The 16,192-nt window shown below is 30.1% G+C and overlaps 2 protein-coding genes across 3 annotated transcripts; one reads left to right on the top strand and one right to left on the bottom strand.

The window, feature by feature from the left end:
• Positions 1-4,755: 4,755 nt before the first annotated feature.
• LOC147064568 (pleckstrin homology domain-containing family A member 3-like) lies at positions 4,756-10,694 on the bottom strand. Of its 2 annotated transcripts, XM_085958474.1 has the most exons (6): positions 10,556-10,673; positions 10,356-10,472; positions 10,040-10,183; positions 8,148-8,272; positions 6,597-6,681; positions 4,756-4,946 (listed from the first exon to the last, which is right to left on the bottom strand). In XM_085958474.1, the coding sequence occupies exons 1-6, from the start codon at positions 10,593-10,595 to the stop codon at positions 4,906-4,908; spliced, it is 552 nt and encodes a 183-aa protein (XP_085814600.1). In that variant the 5' UTR covers positions 10,596-10,673; the 3' UTR covers positions 4,756-4,905. The 2 variants fall into 2 exon arrangements, with proteins under 2 accessions (XP_085814600.1, XP_085814598.1); XM_085958472.1 differs by lacking the exon at positions 4,756-4,946 and having other exon boundaries at positions 5,315-6,681; positions 10,556-10,694.
• Positions 10,695-11,324: 630 nt separating this feature from the next.
• cold (coiled) lies at positions 11,325-14,006 on the top strand. The gene is made up of 3 exons (XM_085957521.1): positions 11,325-11,476; positions 11,691-11,989; positions 13,093-14,006. Exons 1-3 carry the CDS (start codon positions 11,419-11,421, stop codon positions 13,180-13,182), a joined length of 447 nt encoding a protein of 148 aa, XP_085813647.1. The 5' UTR covers positions 11,325-11,418; the 3' UTR covers positions 13,183-14,006.
• Positions 14,007-16,192: the final 2,186 nt, after the last annotated feature.

Raw genomic sequence — 16,192 nt, 5'->3', positions numbered from 1 at the left:
GTTGGTCATGTTGATAGAAAGCCAGATGAGGACTAGAACATGGTGGGAAGTCTGAAACTGTTAAAGATTGCCAAGGGACACGTCAGCGGAAAAGACCCACTCAGATATAGTACCGAGAAAAAGAAGATAATACCTAAATTAATATTTCAAAAAAAAGATTTTGATTAAGCATTGGTCAATTCAAACTTTTGATTAAACCTATCAATGATTAATTAATCACAACAAATATATAATTTCCCATACATACTTACCAGATATGGGCATTTATAAAAAATAACTATAAAAAATCATACATTCAAAAATAAAACAAAAATTTCCTGTTTACTTTGTTTATTGAACAATTAAAATATTTAGCTATAAAGTAGAAAATAAATGCTTTATAACAGCGGCTCACAATCTGGTATCTTCTAATTCCAAGAAACTAATACAAATTATCACTGTCATTGTATAATTTGCATACGTGCCACATTTGGCATAGTAACAAGTTACGCCACTGGATATAGGGAACCGATAGTTTTAATTACATACATGGTATCAATTGGGCTACCAACATTAAAGAATAGCTATTTTATAATAATGTATAATATATTATGAAAACATGCAACAACAAAAATGAGAATAAGACTTTGTTTTCAATTATTGTAGTATGTCAAAAAATAATCAAATAAAAATAAAAAATAGGAACATTGTTTCACCAAAATAAAAAAATAGAATATCAATAAAAAAAAAAAGTAATTTCAAAAATATATATATATAATAGGTATGTATAAAAAATCAAACCACAGCACATTTTTAAGATGTTTCACAAAATTTACTTTCTTTAATTTTGAGATCACAATAATAATTTTCCATGTTCCACAATTACAAATTATTTTTATTTAATGTTAAAAGATTTACTAAAATAACAAGAATGAAATAAACATCTTTAGTGGATGATTATTTGCATAAAAATCTCAACTGATTAAAATCAGTTTTCCACCATTAGAAAGTGAAACAATAAAAAGAAAGCAATATATTAATTAGTAGTAAACCTTGATCTTATTAATATATTAATAGTCAATGAGATACATATTATGTAAAATAATGTATATATAACTACATAGTAAGTAATGAAAAGGGTTAGGTATATTAAAATTAAAATATAATATATTTTTCTGTTTAACTTGCATACTGCTTATGTATTTTAGCAAAATATTCACGAGAGCATACAAACTGAAAAAAATTGGTTTCAGGCAATATTTTCTAATGAATTTCACATAATATAGTATGTAATTAACGATTTTTATTAATTTGACATTCAAGATTTAATAATATTTTTAACCGTAGATACCTCGAAAAAGTTCAGAGACGAATTATTCTCCATCACCTGCCAATATGGTGTTTGGAGATAAGCAGTTTGAAAGTTAAGCTGATGTATACATAAATGTGGACTATGGTGGTTATTTTTTTAAATATATGGGGTCAAAACTATCCATTGAAATGGTAGATATTGAAACATATTTATATTTAGTGGCATCCGAGAGCTGTTACACTAAAGCTGCTGTCAGTTAATAGCTGGACAATACTCCATAATATTGGTTTACTGATAATGAGACTGCCAATTTTGAAGTAAAGGAAGTAAATTGTAGATACTTTGAGGAAATCACAGAACTGAAAGTTGTTTATTGCCTCAAATATTTTTGATGATAAATTCTACTAAATATTGAAAGTCAACATCTTTCGAAAATAATATTAAAATTATTAGTGACTACATAATAATATTTCAATATAATTAATACTTAATGCCTTTTATAAAAGTTGATGTCTAATGGGGCAAAACTTTAAACATAGCCATACTAAAAATACATTGTATTCCGCGTAGGTGTTATATTAAATTTTTGTGCCATATTAGAGGAAGGGTCTGAGACAAAATGATGTCAACTTTCATTTTGGTTCAGATTGAGTTGTGTATGCACATCTATGATACTTGCCTCTAAAGCCGAGATGCATAGAATGTCTTTAATCACTAAATACTAATTACCCTTTTTTATAATTATCGTTCAGATGGTATGCACGCGAACATTTGTTTAAAAATCTTCATGCACGATGGATAACCTGAAAATCATACATTTTTTTACCAGAAATTAAATAAATTTTTAAATTGTTTACTTGTTTATGAGGGAGGAAAATTATTTTGAATATCGATTATACACGCACACGTAAAAGATGAACAGTATTAAATACGTCTTGTTAAGTTATTTTCACTGCGCAATCTAAAATATAAACAGACGCAATGTTGATAAAATATATTAATTTTTATTGCCATGTCAATGATAAACATAGAAAAGAAACTAGGTATATGTGTAAATTTATTCAATTTTTTACGAAATACCTGTTTTAATTGTACAGTACACTCTCAGTAATCCGCCGCTCGATTATCTGCCGTTATTTTTACTAGTTGAAAGCACAAAATCAAGCTCTATAATTCGCCAGTATTCGATAGTCAAATTCAGTAGTCCGCCGCGTACAAGTATACAACGCAGATGAGAGGTTTATTTTGGAAACTTCTCCTTTGTAAAACGTATGTTCATCGCGAAGAAAGTAATTTACCAGGGAGGAAAGTGCCCAAGGACCGCATAACAATTATGCCGTGCTCCAATGCAACCGGGACACACAAACTGAAGCTTTTGGTCATAGGGAAAGCCAGGAATCCTAAGCCATTCAAGAATATCTGCTCACTGAACAACTGGTTGTGTGTGATTTACTGTTTAATATTTAGTTAATAAACTTAGTTTCTAAATATGTATACTTTGGTAAATACTTGATTTTGATTATAAATAAAACCGTAATTTACTAGTAGAAATTTCTCAAAAAAGAAAACTATTTTTACGAAATACCTGTTTTAATTTTTAGTATGTATGCACTATAATCCGCCGCTTTCACTAATTGGACACTTGTTTGGTTTTTGGAGTGGCGGATTACTGAGAGAGTACTGTATATATGCACTATAATCCGCTGCTTTCACTAATTGGACACTTGTCTGGTTTTTAGGGTGGCGCATTACTGAGGGAGTACCGTATAGCATAATATAATACTTATCGGGAAATTGTACTTTTAAAAATGGCAACAATTCTGATTGCAAAATGCGATGTTGCCTCACTAATTGAGATTTTTGTAGCTGTCGTTTATTTTCATAATATAATATCCATAGCATTTTGACGTTACTCTAATTTAACTTATCTAAACATTATATGCATCTCGGCCTAAGCTATAATACATCAAAAAAATTTCAGTCAATAAGAAATATATGAAGAATGAAATGCCAGACAGTGAACACATAACACAGTAACTGAAATTTTGATAGTGAGGTTAAATGGGGATCCCATGATGCATTTTTAGGTTAATCTACCTTTGTGTGTTTTGATTTATCCATAAAGAAAGTTTAAACTTGATTTGCCTCGAAAAGAAGAATATTATGTCGATAACTGACACTATTTTATTCCTGGCCTTTCAAATGGAAACATTTATTTTATCAATAGTACAAAGACTTAAGAAGGCTTTAATTGTATATAGGTAATCCACAAATACTATAAAACTTTCAAAATAGAGGTATTAAATACCAAAATATCATCAAGTAATCATTCAAAATGAAAACAGAAATAATTTAAAGGATAACATTATGAATACTACAATTTAGACTAGTCGAGTGAGTGAGAATGCTGTGCCTTCCCAGTGAATCGTCAAAAAAAAAATAATCTAGAAATACTTTTCTTAATTCAATATAATTAAATTTTATTTATCATTTGACTCTATGACGATTATATAGATAAAGAAAAATGAAAACTCGATAAAATTGACCGAATCTTCAATCAAAATGGTGCCATAAAATTTCACATAATGATATCAGTCATATTATAACTTGGTGAAGTGTAGGTTTTTTTTTCATAGAAATTCATTTTAATTAACAATTTTGTCAAAAAAAATTCACTGCAAAATTAAAACTCATAAAAATAATACCACATTAAATATATCAAAGACCTATACTCCAAAATTTATAATACGTATATGAAGAGTGCTAAGTCAAAAGAGCATAATGACAATTTACAACTTTGCTGGAGAGTAATTTGATATATTATTTCTTTTTATTGTTTTTGTAAAATATGTTTCACTAATTTACCCTACCGAATAGTTGTACCTTTGTAAATCATATATGTTGCTGATGCACTTATAGGATGCTGGTGACATTCTAAACCAATGAAGCAACATTTTTAGACCAAGGGACACTTTATCAAAAGAAATTGTCTTAAACTCTGAGATGTAATATTTTAAACAGTCTCATGGATTAAATAAAACACATGCATTTTTTTCAATATTCTACACCGAAAAATGATTCGAAAACCACGAGTGGCTCTTAGGCTCAATAACACATCACAAAAAAACGCCCTTTTGGCTTAGCAATCTTGATATTATAATCCTCATACAAATTTCATAATTCAATTTTAAATAGTATCTATGGTAACATAGAATAATTTAGAATCAGACAAATGTATGATAACGTCATGAACTATACAATCATTCCGATTGAGAAATTTCCATCCCAGGTAAAATTCAAGAACAGAAAACAACACATTGGCAGTCTTCTAGGAGCACAAAATTAATAAAAAACTAGTTTTACTTATTAATTATTAATAAATTGTGCTTTTCGAACAAAGAAAAAAATCAAACAAACCATTCATGGATTATTCACAAATTAATAATAAAATATATTTAATCCGTATTTCAAATAATTTTGAAAACAAACCTTCAAATAAATATATTATATAACTCTTATAAATTACAAATTATTTAATACTAGTAATTCCATGGTCAAAATTATGTTTAATGATACTAATAATATGAATTACACAATCGGCTACTGGTAGAGTGTTAGCTTCGGAAGCTGTGTGCCAATGATTTGAAACCCACATCTGGAAAATTAACATGTTATTTTTCAATGAATTTTAACCAGAGCATAGACCAATAGGTTAACACAATCACTGCTGGCCTTTTCATTAATGTTTAATTACCATATTTAAATATGTTAATTATATCTAATGGCCAACTAATGCAAACGCGCCAGTCGCGGTGTCAGCAATAAATGAGTTAATAAGCAAGTGGCCGACATCCACCTTTAATAAACAATATATTTGTTAAGAAATCTCTTGTCAAAGGCGGCCAAAATACAGATCAGATTGTACACCCAATGAAAACATATAGCCCCATGGTGAAGAAGTGCCAGAGTGCCTGTCTACGTGGCCATGGGCACGGATTCGCATCCTGACTGCAGTTGTTTTTTCAATATGTCAAAGACAATATGGGTTTTTCAAATGTATAACAACCATTTCTCATCAAAAGACTGTAAATATAACCCAATTTTTAGAGGCCTGTATGATCAATTTTTTTAAAATTAATAAAATTATTATTGAAAACATAAAGTTGAAAATTGATTGTATATTATGTAAACCTTCCTAAATTAAATGTAGCTAAAAATAAAATATTGGAGATAAATAAGAATAATACATTAACAATAATAATTTCAAATAACCTAATGAAAATCACAATTAAAATTACTTGCAAACCAGCGCTCGAAATGGAAAATTTTAAGAACCGTTACGCGCGCGATAATTTTACGAAAATATTAACATAATCGTCTAATTGTATGTGTATTTTATAAAAATAAGTGTGTTCAATGTTTATTATATGGCATATGTAGTTCAGATGGTAAATTTAATATTTCCACGAGACAATGCGATAATATTCAGGATTTTATGAACCGCTCCATTCCATTTCGAGCCCTCTTGCAAACCAAATTTACGTACATTTTAAGCATTATTTTTTACTGTTAATCTTTGCGGTAGGCAACCATAATATTCTATTATAATTTTAATTCTTCTTTGGCTTCTTCAAAAGTTTCATTTACTGTGTTGTTTTATGTAAATAATATTGGGTTTTATAAATTAAATCACATTTACATATCATATTTAATACTTCTCTTTATAAGATTTAAATCCGCAGAAGCATGTAAAATATACATACATAATTCTTTTATTCACATATAAATAGATGTCATAGTTTGTCCTACAATTTAAAAGTTTCATGGAATTTCACACGTTTGTCTGCCAACCAATCACAGCGTCAGGAATAGAAAGTAAACATAAAACACAATTATATTTCGTAAAATAATCATCATAATGTTACCGTATCACAATCCTTTTGATTAACTATCCTAATGATAAAAATACTAATACTAAATGTGTGAGCAAATCTTGCTAAATTCCGTTTATTGTAAACAATTAAACAATTGAAAATACGATCTTTCAATATGACATGCCAGTAAACGAGCAGCAAAAATCAACAACTTTACAAAAATCTTGCACAGATACAATAACTCTGTTCACGATCACCTAGAATTTTTGTATCTCCTTTGTTATAATATTATAAGCTAGGTAGGTGTCATAATTTAAGAACTATCCTGTCATACGAAAATTATTTAATAGAATGAGATTGTGGTTTGATACCGCTAATTGGCAGTGGCAGTAATGATGGGTCTTGATAATTATTATCAAGAGAAGAGTTACCATTGGAAAGTTTCATACATTCTTCAAGTGTCTTTATAAATGTGTCACACGTAGCGTTGAGCAAATTCGAAGTATCATCGAGTTTCTGTAAAAAAAATAGAACAATTAAAAGATATTCAATATACATCGGTGATAATAATTATTGTGTATATCACTCATTGATCTATTCATGTAGATGACGCAGGTTAAAATGAAAAAATGACTTTGCTATTATAACTTTACCATTTAGAATGGTCAAAAAGTTTACTGAATTGACACAATTGAAGTGTGTGCAAGCACACGCGATAGAACTGAATCTTTTGTTTTGTTCTCCATCGCCATAATCTTCAACATCGTCAATATATGACAAACTATGCAATGAATTTCCGTCATCACAGTAAATTTGTAAACGTAAACCATCCCATCTTCATTTACATTAGGGTTCTCCGCATACTCAAAAAATTACCTTTCTACAAAAGTGACATATTTGTATACGTGAAAGAAAAAATAAGTAAAATGTATTATCGCTTGTTTTTAATGTTTCGAATGCATTAATTTTATGTGTCAACCGGTGATTTCTGTTTTGTTATTGTTGGAATTTCAAAGAAAGACTAGCGATTTACATAGTTGGCTAGCCGACTCAAAATCAAAGCAATTCATATAATCTACATTAACTATCATTCACATTAACAGGTAGTTCTGTGTACCACATGTAACCTCATTAAATTTCATGATAATTATCAAAATTTGTTTGACCAAAAATTATTTTAATCGAAATTTAATGAGGTTGCCAGCAACTTGTTGCCAACGTGGACACGGCTTAACGTTTGCCATGGCCTCAATGGTGCATTTGATAAGCACACTCGGCTGTCAACTGAAAGGTTGGTTTGAGACTGACCATAGGTGTTTTTGTTTTTCTAATCAACTTTGACGGTTTTTCATTACATGTCAGTCGGATTCACTCTACCACATCAGCTGCATAAGTTCATCTTTCCTCACGTTTCCGTAATATCATAATATGGTCATAAATGTTGAGTGAAGAAAGGCTAAATCAGATTATCAAGCAACAAAAATGCTATCATGCTTCTGATAAGTGTAGTTTCAATATTTACTAGGCATATTATTGTACCCGGAAATCATTAATGAGTTAGGCAATATAATATTTGTTATTATTATTATGTGACCTTTTATTTTCCATTATATAAATATATTAAACTATGTCACTTAATAAGCAGTATCCACTGATATGGAATAAATATATGTATATTGTAATAATTACAATTGACCATTGCAATGTAAAAGTTAGATAAGAAAATATTAGCTCAGTGACTGACCGACATGAAGCAACATGCACCCACACAATCTCACCAGCATTTAACATTTATTTTTAACAACCTTAAATAAATATTTGAAACCCTTGCACATTAATTAACAAAATATGAATAAAGCAAAAAGTATTCAAATGCGGCTCGATTAATAAACTGTTGAGAATAAATTGTTTTTAGTTATTTATTAAAAAAATTAATTAATAAACGCTATTCCATTTACTTACGAAAAGAAAAAAAATCTTACCTGTATTTCTGGCCCATCCTTGTTAGATGCCACATTTTTAAGAGTGTGAACATGTTGCATAAGTAAATCGCAATACAGTCTCAGCTCAGATTTTTTATATTTCAATGTATCTGGATACTTGTCATCTACAAACAAATAAAAAACATCTGTATGGAACAATTATGTATGATATATTTCAATCAATCTACCTAATACCTACTGAAAAGTGTTCGACTCTTATTTATATGACTCTTGTACAGTCACAAAAAGAATCATAAAATATTAAGGACTTATATGATTGGCACAGATTTTAACGAATGATTTCAATTGGATCCAATTATCCGGATTAGCTTAATTTTTAATTAGTCTGGATAAACCATGTTCTTCCATATCGGTTGTTTGTCTTATATGTAAGCAATCACTGAGCACAATCTATTTTAATATATATATTGTTTTGTATGCTAGTGTCTAGTACTCTCTCTCAGTTACCAATTACAATTACAGTCATTCTGCTGGTAACGTGTCACAAAAGCTAATAAAAACTATGAAAAACTATAAAAAAAGGCCATTTTATATTGTTCAAATATGCAAAAACAATTTAATGAAGGTAAAGGCTCATTTAGAGGAGTCACTGCTGATGATCATTCGCAGCGGATTGCATTCAGGCATTCATTTTTTGAACATATATAATTTTGAAAAACACTTTCTGAGAGAATATATTATTATAACCAATAGAAAAAATCTTTTTTGAAAAAAAGTAAGCCAACCCGACGGGGAATCGAACCCCGTATCTCCCAGGTTTACGCCCTGATCCGTGCATTACCACTATGCTACGAGGTGACATACTAATTGCGACAAATTTTAACTATTGGTCAATTTTAATACCTACTCATCAGTGCTCTTCCAAATCAAGCTACTTTGGCAATCGATTTTTGTTTCTTAAATCAAAGTAGGTAACTATTTACTATTACTTTGATTACTAACCGACGTCGTGGAATTTCTCCAATATTTTTTAGATGTAACTACTTGCACTTGCTAATAATTTATAATTAACTATTTCGTTCGTTATTCGTTGAATAAAAGAAATAGTTAATTAAAATTCATTTTTTTTTCGCACGTGTCACCGAAAGTGAAGTACTCAATTCATTCCAAAATGGTGTCAAGTGAAATTGTGGTGTAGGTTAGAATTCAAACAATTTGTGATTATTTGTTATATGAAAGCAGAAATTTCATCGAGAGAAAGAGGGGTAGGAAAAAGATGCGTTGGTGGATAAAACCATGGGTAATACGACGTAATATCATGGGGAATATGATGACAGTACTCAGGGACGTAGTGCGAATGCGCGGAATCATCCATAGTGATCAAAAAGTAGAACAAGTTGAACTTCATTCACTTTTGATTCCTGATGATCACTTTTTCAATGATTCGTTGATGAATGTGTGTTTACACGGGTCACTGGAGATGATTCCTCCGCGATGATCGTCAAAAGTGAATTATATGAACGGGACTTAAGCAAAGCCAATAGGAATAGTTACCAAGTGGAAGTACAACACAAGCAATATTTATTCTATATTTAATTGGATGTATATTCCTTTTGGGCGATCTGAATTTTGTTGTGTACCAAGTCGATCTGTAAGCTAAGCTGTGATTGGCTAATATTATGTATGAAGGATATATGATAATATAGGCAGCAGAATATTGTGGGGTTAGGGCGGCAGCGTATTACTGTCTGTCGCAATTCATGATCTTACTCTATTTGTATTATATTTAATCGCTATATCCTAAATAAATAATCATTATATTATAAGTAAATTGATTCTATCGTTTCTCTTATAATTATTTATATATTGTATAAGTACTTATAAATATATTTTGTAATAATTTTTTTAATTTTATAAGTTCTCCATATTACCATTTGGTCTTGGGTTGATACAAGCTTTTGCTGTTCCTAGTGCGACAAGCCATTGTTGCCGCTCTTGAGATGTGGCAGCTTTAAGGTACATGTGTTGCTCTCCTGGTATTACCAAATCCAAACGAGTGGAATCCAAAACATTTACTACGAAACAAAAATCAAACAATATTAATATGATGTTGATTATATTTAGGTCACTAGAGACAAACTTATTTAGTTTAATTTAAAGGTTTATTGATAATACTAGGTATGCCCAGCATTGGTTCAAATGTTTAATCCTAATCATATATAAAATTAAGGTACAATACACACTAACCATTGATTTCACACGCTGTTACTTTTACGGATCCTTTGCACCCTTGGTTAACTGTGTCCTGAGATTTATAATATGATAATATTCCATTCTCCAAAACAAACCATCTAGTCTGCCAAGCTATAATAAAAACATTAAAAATAAAGCACATTTGGAATATAATATATTAAATAAAATCATAGTATGGTCTACTTTATACTCACAGCTCCAATAATTTGTCCATTTCCATAAAATACCCTCCATAATTAAGCCATATGTCAAAACACTTTCAACACAAATACCCAAACCGAACGCAATAAACAGATGACGACTTCATTACAATATTGTCTATGTTTCACTTCTGACAGAACACAGAAAATAGAGAATACACATGACAGTATTATTCTAGATTTGGAAAAAACATTTGAAAATTAACATAAACTTTTCTCCAACATTTTAATAGAGTTATGTCACTAAACAAACACGTTATATTACAGACTCAAGAATCAGAAGTATAATTTAATATATTTCACAATGGTACCTTACCAAAATAGTTCATGATAATGACTCTAGTAAAATGTCACAATAAAAGTATGTGTTTAATATTTTTTAACGTTTATGGAACTTCAATAATAAGTGTCTAAAATATAAACTAATATCTCTTTGAAATAATACCAGTTTTTATTGTATCTTATTAAATTTTTGTGACCAAATACGCAGTAACAAGAGCAGAAATAATTTCATTTAGCATTCATGAGGCGCATTTATATGAACATAATTTGTCAGTTTTGTTGTGGTTGTTTTATTGATGGTATATTGAGTTCAAAAGAAAAAGTATTCAAAAAATATTTCATCATTTTAATATTGTGTTTGTTGTGTTGGAGAAAATAATATTTATGTGTAATAAAAATATGTATTACAAATTTATGATGTTTAGATATTATTATTACTAGTTTTTTTTAGTAGATGCCAACACTTTAGTAGTGACAAATTCATAATAAAATAAATGGTGGTGTAAACAACTGTCAGAGGGGCGTGGTGTAACATTTTTAATAATAATAAATTAAGGAAGCAATCAAGTTTTAAAATGAAGCCAGCGAATGTATTATTCAGTTGTATTCTCTGGATATCTTTAATTTCTATCGGTGAGTATGGAGTCTTTCCATTACATTTTTGTAACTACACAGGTTATCAAAAAAATTGTCATGTACATATTTTACAGTTAATAGTTACAAAAAGCTGTTCACTTCCTCTAATTATGTATATTGTATAGTGCAGATCGTGCTATATTATGTAACTAATTATAATTCGACTAGTAATGTAACATATGAATCAATTACAGTTTTCAATATTTTTTAGGCCAAGCCCTAGAATGCTATGTATGCACCCGCCAAGAAGACAATGTAGAAAAGTGTTTGAACACCATCAGAACGTGTGAACAATATGAAGATGTTTGTCTATCAGAAATCACTTGGGGAAGTACGCCTTATTGGTCCCAAGGAGCCCTAAAGCAATATTATGTGTCCAAGCGGTGTGCAACTAAAGATCAGTGTATAAAAACAAGACAACGTAACATGCAGTATTGTTCGCATATTTGGTACGAAGATTGGGCATGCTCGGAATGTTGTCAAGGAGATCGCTGTAATTACTACATAATTGTAAGTTGTATTAAACATTAACGTATATAATTATAATAGTAATACTCAAGGTTTTGTAATATTTCTAGTGCCTTTTGCAAAAACAAACTTTATTTATATATTTTATTAAAAGTATATACATATATATTCTTTTTAACACTACAACAAGTAGTGTGTTTAGTAATAGAAGAGAAACAATCCCAAACACCCAGGCTTTTTGAGAAAATCACATGAATATAGTGTGACCTCACCGAGATCGAACTCGGGACCCCCTAATGAAAGACCAGCGCCTATGCACTGGACTATGAATTCCGCTCTAACGCGGGCTCAATAAAATTTTTGACTATTAAAATTAACTACCTATTGTAAACTATATGCACCCACGTTGACCTAATGCGTAGAGTGGCCATCTTTGCAAAGCTGTGTCAAAAAATGGGTGTTGTTTTTTCAATGTATTTTTGATCCAGTCCAAGAACCCATGGTCAACGACTATTTCTCATAAAAATATCTGTTAATACAACCTCAATTTTGGGGGACAAAGTATGTAACTTACTTCGACATGTGATCGTAGGTACCTAATTGAGGGGCTAAGAAACAATAAATGGCAGTTTTCATTTTCATAAAGTTTTGGTGTCTTTAAAGATTTCTTACATCTTTAAGGGATAATTACTGAAAAAAGTATTTTTAAATGTTTGTATATTAATAGGTATTGTAAAACAAAATTGGCATCATCATCTTACTTATGTTTGATGCTCTCTTTAACATACAACAGCTCTACCTAATAAATATGAGCGTAGATACGATCACTTGTGACTGGGTGTACCCACCAGTGGCTGCCAGATGTCACATTAACATGTAGCTACTTGCAGCTGCAGCCCATATTTTTACTGCCTGCGTCACAGCAGTAATATAACAATATTTATGCATGGCAAGTATGTGTGCATGGGAAAATTGAATTGCGCGGGGTATGGGGAGTTTCAATGATTACTGTAACAATTTACAGGTCTTCGACGTGTGTGCAAAAGTATGTGGCGACCACAAGTGGCTGTAATCAGTGGTTGATTATACACGTGGCCTAAGTATAATGGTCATGTCTTAATAATAACATTCTCATTTTGTTTCAGAGTGGCAGTGATTCGACAAAATTCAGCCATTTGGTAACATTCATAGCTCTCTCTTCAATTTTCATGATGAGATATACTGGAATTCTTTGAATTGACAGTCCCCTTTATTTGTATTTGTTTGTTACCTCAGAAAAGATCTTATAGTATTTACTTATGAATGACTTTATTGATGATCGACACGTACTGATTGGTTTTTCTGATATCGTTTTAAGAACTTATTGTAATTTAGCATAATAATTTGATGACTAGATTATTCTGTCAAAATATATTGTAAAGAATTTTATTATTTCATTCTTTGTATTAATAATTAATTTCTGCAATAATACGATCTATGACAGTTGGTTATCTTATAGACATTTTTAATAAATTTACATCAGTTTCAAGGACTCTAACCTAGAATCTTGATAAAATTTAATCCGTCCATATATTTTTTTAAATAATTTGTGACATTTTGTTATTGTATCATTGGTTTAGATATTTAATTGTGTATTTTAAATTAAAATAAGACTTATCATAGTGTGCCTGACGTATCTAAAAAAAGTGCCTTTATCATTATCAAGGTAAATCATATCTCAATAGTGAATAAGTATTATGCTTGAATTATATGTTAACAATAGTAACACTATCGACTGATACTTGATGGACATTGAATAATAATTTTACAATTTGTATCATTCTTTCCAAATAATACTGACATTCCAATAATGAATCATTTTTGTGACTTTATACAAATTATTGTTAATGTAATTTTTAATAATTAAACTGCACCATTGAATTAACTTTTATGTGTAATGTTTTTTAACTTTTGGACAGCGTATGAACTATTGGATTTTCTTCAATCTTTCAACTCTAATTTTGTTAAAATATATTATATTTACTGAGATATTAGCATTCCATTATGCTTTTATATAATGAAAAATATACCTACTTTTCCTGATAAAACAGTCAGCATTAAGCATGTTGCATGTCTACAGACGGTGTGACCGTACAACTTCAGATCGTCATTAATACATATGTCACGTAGAGACTGGTGACACTTAGTGTGTGCGTAGGCCAATCGACCACTTCGACGATATCCACTAGTTTCTAAACTTCTTTTTGATTTACCATATAGACTGTTAGCTAAATTCTTATGATGTGTACACAATTTTTAAGAGTTCGTAAGGCAATCCAGGCTGTTTATTGGTCAGCCTATTGGTATTAGGCGGTATGCGGCCATGGTTGTATTTGATTCCGTTCATGAAATGTATTCCGTCTATTTATTTGTCTCAAGTTTTGATTGCGCCTGTTTTTCATGAAAGTAATATAAATAATGTATAAGATAATATTACATCTCAGTTTAGTTATTTTATATGAAATATATATATATTGTACCTATTATTATCCAATGTATCCACATATGTTCGTACACAGACTTCCCGTGCTCTACATACATCATTATTAAATTTGTCACAGAATTGGTCACAGACCTAATCATTATCTTAAAAATTTGACTAAATATATTGAATATTGGTTATTGTTTCACATTGATAGATATTTATATACTTTTTATTGGTATTTTATCCGTCCATTATTTATTTAAGTGAAACCAATTTTATGTAATGTAAAAGCATAATATCAAAATCTACAATGTTTAGATTAATTATGAATCACAGATAAGAATCTTTTATTTTTATATTTTGTATCATAATTTTGTTTTAAATGTACAAATCATTTTTAATAAAAGTTTAATTCAACCCATTTGATGTATTTATGAACCCTGTCATTATTCCTATTCAACCTAAATTATTGGTATTAAAAAAACACTTGAAAGTATCTACGGGTAAATAAATTGTTATACAATAACATCAATCTGCATTGCCAGCTTTTGCAAAAATATAAAAGACACATCATTCGGACAGCTAGACCCATGCAGAGTTATTGATGATGATAAAAACGAAAATATTCTTTTTACATTGTTCTTGTAACATGTTGGTTATTGCCTAATTTTTGTTTTTATCCACCTATATGGTTTGTATCCTGAGTCAGATCTCCAAATCTTTGCCATGTCCTTCGAAGGTGTGCGCACAACAACTGACAAAAGTTTCATCTCAATCAGATGAATGGTATAGGAACGCATACGAATAGAAAAAGAAGATGATTTTCTAATTCAGAAATCTTCGTGGACATGCGCACAACAACAACAAAAGTTTCATCGCAATCGGATGAATGTTATAGGAACGCATACGGGACAGACAGACAGACATTCATTTTAATATATAAGATATAGCCTATAATCTTCGCGCAAGTGCAAGCAATAAGTTGACAAAGTTTTATCTCAATCGGATGAACGGTATGGCAGCGCATAAAATACGAACAAACAAACAAACAAATATTGATTTTTATATATTAGATTATAGTGATGTTACATAATAATATTAGTAGTAAGTATTTATTTTTTGAAGGCCGCTAAATATTATCTATAGAGTTTATACTGAGCTACGGAATGCTGGTATGACCTGGAATGACGCAAGAAAACTGGCGAGCGACCGGGATTGTCGGAGGCGCTGTGTAGACTCCATTATACTCCAGCTAAGGGGCGGACATGGTAGGGTAGGTAATACATGTACGTAAGTAGACGCTTGATTGGTTATGTTATGGGACCCTTTCTATGTTAGTTGCATGGTTGAGTAACATTTTATCCCTACTCAATTTGTGAGAAATATGCATCTTTGTAATATGTTTTTATAATTTAGTAATAATTTTACTGACCCTGATACCTGAAACCTATCTCAAATATTATAGTAGATATTTAGCATTGTATACATTTTTGTACAGGGAAGTTTCTATGGTAAAGCTAGTAATAGTATAATCCAGGGGTAGCGAACTTATGGCACGCGAATGTTTCATTTTGAACAGAAAATTAATTACTAATTTATATAGGTATATTAAAAAAAAAAAAAAGTTTTCAAGTACATAATATATACTTACATAAGTACTTATTTAAGTATATATAGTATTACAAAATAATGACGACATAGCTATGCGTATTTTCTTCGGTTTTTCATATTATATTTACCAATCGATGCGCAAACCTAAATGCATATATGACAAATCGGAT

Source organism: Rhyacophila brunnea, unplaced genomic scaffold (assembly GCF_057557595.1).
Source record: "Rhyacophila brunnea isolate RB1 unplaced genomic scaffold, BYU_Rbru_1.0 scaffold_7, whole genome shotgun sequence".
NCBI lineage: Eukaryota > Metazoa > Arthropoda > Insecta > Trichoptera > Rhyacophilidae > Rhyacophila > Rhyacophila brunnea.
This window is presented reverse-complemented; position numbering and strand designations above follow the sequence as displayed.